General features: G+C 38.3%; 1 protein-coding gene across 2 annotated transcripts; it reads right to left on the minus strand.

The window, feature by feature from the left end:
• Positions 1-736: 736 nt before the first annotated feature.
• Positions 737-6,073, minus strand: LOC145005069 (enhancer of mRNA-decapping protein 4-like). Of its 2 annotated transcripts, none has more exons than XM_078964115.1 (11): positions 5,034-6,073; positions 4,890-4,939; positions 4,665-4,821; positions 4,369-4,587; positions 4,147-4,275; positions 2,491-4,068; positions 2,294-2,413; positions 2,046-2,216; positions 1,878-1,973; positions 1,433-1,558; positions 737-1,189 (listed from the first exon to the last, which is right to left on the minus strand). In XM_078964115.1, the coding sequence occupies exons 1-11, from the start codon at positions 5,793-5,795 to the stop codon at positions 884-886; spliced, it is 3,714 nt and encodes a 1,237-aa protein (XP_078820241.1). In that variant the 5' UTR covers positions 5,796-6,073; the 3' UTR covers positions 737-883. The 2 variants fall into 2 exon arrangements, with proteins under 2 accessions (XP_078820241.1, XP_078820240.1); XM_078964114.1 differs by having other exon boundaries at positions 1,821-1,973; positions 5,034-6,071.
• Positions 6,074-6,678: the final 605 nt, after the last annotated feature.

Here is a 6,678-nt window from a genome sequence, read left to right on the forward strand (position 1 = left end):
TTCATCTTCCTTAAAAAAGTATCATATTTCTTGCATCGCACTTTGTTTAGATTGCTCGACATAACATAAAATTCATAATTGTCCTAAAACGGATTTGTTTTGCCGTTTGATTGAAACAGCTGTAATATTAGTGACGAAGCTCCAACACCAACAAAATATTGTGATTGCCACATTCGGATGCCATTGCTGGAAAATGTTTTTGAGTGACTTAATTAAACTAACACATCTAATACATATGTATACTATCAAATCAATGGTTGGTATTTTAGGCAAAAAAAAAAAAAAAAAATAGCCTACAAACATGACCATTTGGCTAACATGGAGGTTCTAAACTAACAACTAATTAGAAGATTCTGGATTCAATCCTGGGGAGAAAAGAAAAATAATTATTTATCGTTCCAAAAGAAAACCTTATAAGTCGTTTCCTAAAGCTTTTTAACTAAAAGTGTTCACAAACAACATATTATAGACCAAAAAAGAGTAACCGAATAATGGTTATGGTGAGAGGTTAAAACTTAAAACATAAACTTAGGTTGTGTTTGGCAACTAATTGGTAACTCACAAAGGAATTGAGTTTATGGGGAAATGGGCTTATAGGTATATTTCGAAAACTTTTGGAAAAATGACTCGTGAAATTATCAATAAGCTATGCAAAATAGTTTTACAAAAAAGCTAGCTGCAAGTTACTTTAGTGATGGCATTACCAAACACTAAATAGCAAAAAAACTCAGAATAATACATAAAAAAATAAATGTCAAATTTCTAGAGAAAACAAAAGAAATATCAAATTCGCCGTACAAAAATCCAAATAACTTTGTACAAAACAATAAGAAAAGATTCCTGAATCTGAAATGAAATTACTTACATTATTATTATTATTACATTACATGGTCCGAAGTGTGGAGTTGACAAGCCTCATAACAACACGTATGCTTGACAGCTCAGCAACCGTAGTCGTGGGAATACTGATTTGATGGTTCATGATTGAATACACCTGTTCAAATATCGGCCTCACATGCATCGCTATGATCCCATCCGTTGGTTTGATCGCCACCACCACATCCATCATCCATCCAAGTTTCCTCGATGTATCGTTCCCGATATCACACGCCAACTGCTGCAGTAATGACAGTAATACCCCTTGGCTCAAAGGTACAGGATTACTCGTTAATATCCCCTGTAAATCCACCTATTTTTCCCAACAAAATTCAAAAATCACCACACATTTATATGCAATTTTGGTTGCAATATGTTTTCTACTGCACTGCATATATATTTCGGATCAAAATTGCAAAAATCAGTTGTAATAAGCAACCAAAAGTAGTGAGAACATGGACCAAAAATGCAAGAGAAAACACATTGGGACTAAAACTGCAAGAATCAGCTATACCCAGGGACCAAAAATGTAATTTACTCTTATGTGTGAATATACCTGTGAGCATAACCAGGAAACGATCCGTACGTCACTTCTTTGAAGTGCGGAAGTAAAAGCCTCCTCGTATTTGTGCTCGTATACTAATCTTGATAGCTCTTTTGTTGGATCCACTGGTGCTTCCATCTGTTAAAAATAAATAAAAAAAAAAATTAAAATATTAGAATATGGGTAAATAATATTTGTTAGGATAAAGTGTTGTGTACATATGGTTTGTTTCTTCTCTAGTAAACCGTCTTAATGAGACTAAATGACCATTTAACCCTAATTTCACAATATTAATCAACTATTACAGTATTCATCGATCCCAATGTGATAGATAGCTGGGAGGAAAAATGAAGAACGGCAGCCCCTTGGGCTACATTTGGACATGGTGAAAAAAAAAGACCTTCTCATGGAAACCACTGTTGGGCCCGTTGCTGATTTGGCTTAATAATGGATTTACCGATTTTGACCCTGCAAGAGCCACCAATTTCCGTTGACCATCGGTCAACTCACTGGTCAATGTTTGAGTTATCGATGATGCTGAATTGATAGTATCCTGTAAAAAGAAAACAAAAATTAACATCAAAGAAAAAAAAAAGGAAGGAATTGTGTTTTCTACTTTTCTTACCCTCAAAGCAAATGCTAAAGGTGAATGTATAGATTCAACTTGCTGATGAGCTGCGGTTGTATGGTCAACCATTCCTTTTTGAAATGTGGAGTCAATTTGGTCAAACATGGTTTTGCAGGACATCTCGAAAGCAGGAAGAACAGAAGCTTCCATACTACTCTTCAGTGCTTCCTGTAAAAAAAACATTTAGATTGTAAAAAAGAAAACTCATGATTTTAGATTCTGGAAAGATCTATTGTATCACATACCTGTAAAGCTTGTTTTCCAGATGTTTGAAATTGGACTTGAATTTGCCTTGAAACAGTTGCTTCAAGCTTAGTATTAACTGTTTTTTCCAACTGATTTACAGCCTTATCACCTATGCCTCTCTGCATACAAATTCAGACTTTATATTAAATTTTTTTTATATATTTTAAATGAGAACTTGGATGTTAACATCAGTTACCTGAAAAGCCTCTGAGACAGCTGTGGTGACTGCCTTTTCGATAACTGGAGTAACAGATCGTCCGACAGCGGGCCCCACTGCAGCCATTTCCTTCTTCAAGATTTTCTCGGATGATGTAAGCAATTCCTTGTGACTGTTTGCAGCTGACGTGGCAACCTGCTGATAGCGTTCCCGGTTTGACTTTTCCTGTTTGGCAAACTCTTCTTGACAACGCGCCAGGTAAGCATCAGAATTGGCTTTATGAATTTTCTCCATGGTTTTCCCGATTCCCGCCTCGATCCTTTTTCCTTCTTTTGTAATGGGGCTCCCAACCACCACCGGAATCTGCTTCTGGATTTCCTTTTGACTGCTCAGAATTTGACCAATTGCTTCTTGCATTGACTGAATTTGTGAAAGGATGCTCAAACTCAAACTCCCACCTAATTCATCACACGAATCGGTTGACTTTAACACACTTTGACCTGAATTTTGAGCATTCTTTCCCTTTTTCTTTTTTGATTTTGATGTGGGGCCCACAGGAACAGACGACTCAATTTCCATGTCTTGAACATCATCCAGAACATCTGAAGTTTGATCCGCCACCTCATCAAGTTGTTTCAGCTCGTAAGTTTCCCGTGCCATATCGATTCCGAGTCCCGATGCCTGGGACGAGAATAATTTTGACTTTTCCTTCGCCTCGTCAGCATTTTGACTCGTTCCCATTTCACCCACAACCTTCACCTCCACCTCAGCATTCTGCGTATCTGGGTTGACCACCACGTCATGTGTTACCTCTGTAACATGATTTATTTCAGATGATGACGTGGCCATCAATTCAGCGGGAGTCACTAGATGAGTCGGATGCATAAATTTAACAGTCCGATCGTCTTTAACAACTTTAGTTTCATCAATCCTTGTATCATCATCCAACGAGGGCGTATTAGCCAGATTTGAATTAGAAGTTTCCAAAATCTTCAGATCCTCGTAACCATTTACTTGCTGACGTGGCTCAAAACCACCAGATGGACTTCTCAGGTCAGAAACATTTCTAGATAACTTAGGGCTTGAAGAAACTGGCGTCGATAAAACACAAGAAATATCAGTCTCATTTAGGGATGAGGCGGAAGCTTCCGGCAATGGCATGTCATCCAATTTGCTTTCCAAACCAATTTTTTCATCATAAATTGGAGGTGGTAGGCATTGAGACAAGTCCAAAGCATATTGTTGAATGGCTTGTGTTTGGACACAATAAACCTGAATGGTGTGTTCCCCATGTGGTAAGAGATCACTAGTGCCAGTAAAGCTCAAAATTGGCATAGTGACAGTGAATTCTGCAATGTAATCCATCCGGGTGGATTCCGGGTTTGGACCATAATCCAGGTGGACAGCATAAATAGCATTTTTCTTGGCATTTGCCAATAAGAGAAGACCAGATTGAGATAATGCAACAACTTGATTGAAGAAGGAGTCTTCAGTTCTTGTTTCAGAACTCTTCAATTCCAATGTTTGAGTACAATGCCATGAGTCTGCATCACTAGGAAGCAACCATCCTTCTTCACTTTCTGAAGCCCATATTTTCATTTCACGGTTCAAGGGACCCTGCAGAGTATCAGAATGAGCAAAAGGAGGGGCATTTTGGGTATTTTCATAGGAAAAAGTTTAGTGCATAGTGCATACCCCGGTGATCAGTATGATATGATCTGGGCGATGAGGGGCAGTCAAGAATGTAACAGAGTTGACCGGAAGACCATCATGTGGCCTCAGTACTGCAATTGGAGATGATTTGCGATCTTCCCAGATCTTTATCTGTTTAAACCATATCATGTTTTACATGAAAAACTTAAAAGAAGAAAAAGGGGGCATTGTAGTAATTTTGTATGGTTATTGACTAGAACTTACTGTTCCATCTACTGAAGCAGAAACCAGACGAGTGGTCATCCATTGGCACATTGATAAATCAGTCACTTCACCATCATGCTTGCCAACAAACTGAATTCCATCAATCAACTTGTCAACATGGCATCTGAGTGGTTCATCTGCAGAGTATGTTTCGCCTCTCCCAATCTTTGTAGTATCAAATCTAAGTATACGATTTCCAATTCCAACTACAAGAACCTCCTGCATTATATGAAAACATTCAAATTTTCTGCCATAACAGAAATGGAAGCACAGGATGTACTGGAAAAAAAATTTACTTGTTTATGGCAGTGCCAACAAACTCGAGGATGAACAGGTTCTCCTTCTCCTACAATTTGGACGGCTGTAACTATCTTTCCTGTAATTTGTGGCTTATCATCTTCATCAGGTTCTTCTGTAATCTTCCATACATAAACTCGTCCATCCATGCTTGCACTGAGTGCAGTAATTTCAGTATAATGAGATGATACAGTAGAATAAATAAACTATAAAGGAGATTCTACCTAGCTAAAAGGTGAACATCTTCCGCAAAGAAAGCCATATCTGTAACCCTCTGAGAAAGCAAGATAAATTGTTGCTATGGATAGATTCGAGGAAATGAAAGAGGTTCGATATAATCTACTGAAATAGTTAAGAAAAAAACGAACCTGAGCAAGACCTTTAAGCAGTGATCTTAATGCCGTGTTTATATTAAGAACCCTGATAGTTCCCGGTTTCAAACCATAACATATATAAGTCTTGTTAACAGCAATCTGACGACCGACCACTAGACAAGGATCTGAACCATACTTGGTGATAGGAGTGACCTCAAGTTGAGGCTGAATCTCTCCAGGCAACCTAACATCTATGTCATAAACAACGCGATCACCGACTAAATGCCGTCCCTTAGGTAGCTTACTGCTCGACATACGCGATGGACCGGTCGATGAAGGGAGCATAGGGTTGAGATTAGGGTTAGGTAAAGGGATGGATGATTGGGAAGGAATATCGGGAGTGGAAGGCGGTGGGGCGCTTAAAAGAGCCATGAGTCGAGCTCCATGGTTAGGGTTCGTGTTTTTAGGGCTGGGAGGTTGAAGAGGGGATGTCGGGTAAGGAAGTGATCGCTGGTGTTGCAAATTAGAAGGCAAATGATTCTCTGGTGGTGGTTGTTGTTGAGGGTGGAAAGGGGGTGGTGGGATATGAAATTGATGGTGGAAAAGAGGGTTGGTTTGAGGAGGGTGATAAGAGTATGGACCTCCGGTAACCGTGGGTGGAGGATACGACGCGGCGGAAGATGGTGGAGGATAAGGATGATTAGGGTTTTGTAGGGTTGGTGAAATCGGTGGTGGTGAAGAAGAAGGGTTGAACAATCTTTGAACATCAAATGGAGCTCCACCTGGTTGTTGATTTTGATTTCCAGGGGAAGCCATCAATCAAATCACCAGGGCCAATAACAACAGTTTATTGGTTCGATTATTAAATACGTGAGGGTATTAATCGATTGGGATCTGAATTGATGGGCATAGAATGTGAATCTTGGGGATCCAGATCTTTCTTTATGGATTGTGCTTCGTTCGACACTCCAGTGTGTGTGCTATGGAGTGAGATCGGGGACGTTGACAGTGATTTTGACTTTTGGGAGACAAAACCCCATGATGAAGATGGCTAAATTATACTTTTCCTGTTTACAAAAAGCTCCACCACATTTCAAATCATTAGGGTCGTAGGGATGGTCATTGTCAATTTGTCACTACAATAAGTAAATGTTAGTCGGGTAGCATGGTTTTTCATTGGTAAAAATAGTTGTTAGCTGGAAGTGAATAATGGATGGCGTATAGCAGGTAGTTGGTAGTGGAAAACTGTAACTTTTATTTGTTATATAAGTGTTTGGCAAAAAATAACCGGAAACTTTTGAAATATATAAAATTACATAAACTGTCAATTGATTAAAAATATATAAATATATTTTTAAAGGGTAATTAAAAATATATAAATATATAAATATATTTTTAAGGGTAATTATGAAAATTGATTTCAAAAGCTCAGTAGCGTTTTGTTAAATGTTACATGAAGTAGCTTTTGGATTTATAGCATTTTGTTTAAACTAAAAGCTAAACGCTCATACTACCAAACGGAGTTTTCTGTTTAAACTAGAGCGTATTGTCAAAAGCTAAAAGCTAGAAGCTTTCAAACGCTTCCAAAAGCTTCGTTCCAAAGACACCCGTAATCTATAACGGTGACATTTTATGATTATATGTATTTTGCTTCGTTGTTATAGTTAGCGTCGCTGTTAAAAGACTTTTAACTCAAATT

Source organism: Lactuca saligna, chromosome 7 (assembly GCF_052625555.1).
Source record: "Lactuca saligna cultivar CGN05327 chromosome 7, ASM5262555v1, whole genome shotgun sequence".
Classification (NCBI taxonomy): Eukaryota; Viridiplantae; Streptophyta; class Magnoliopsida; order Asterales; family Asteraceae; genus Lactuca; species Lactuca saligna.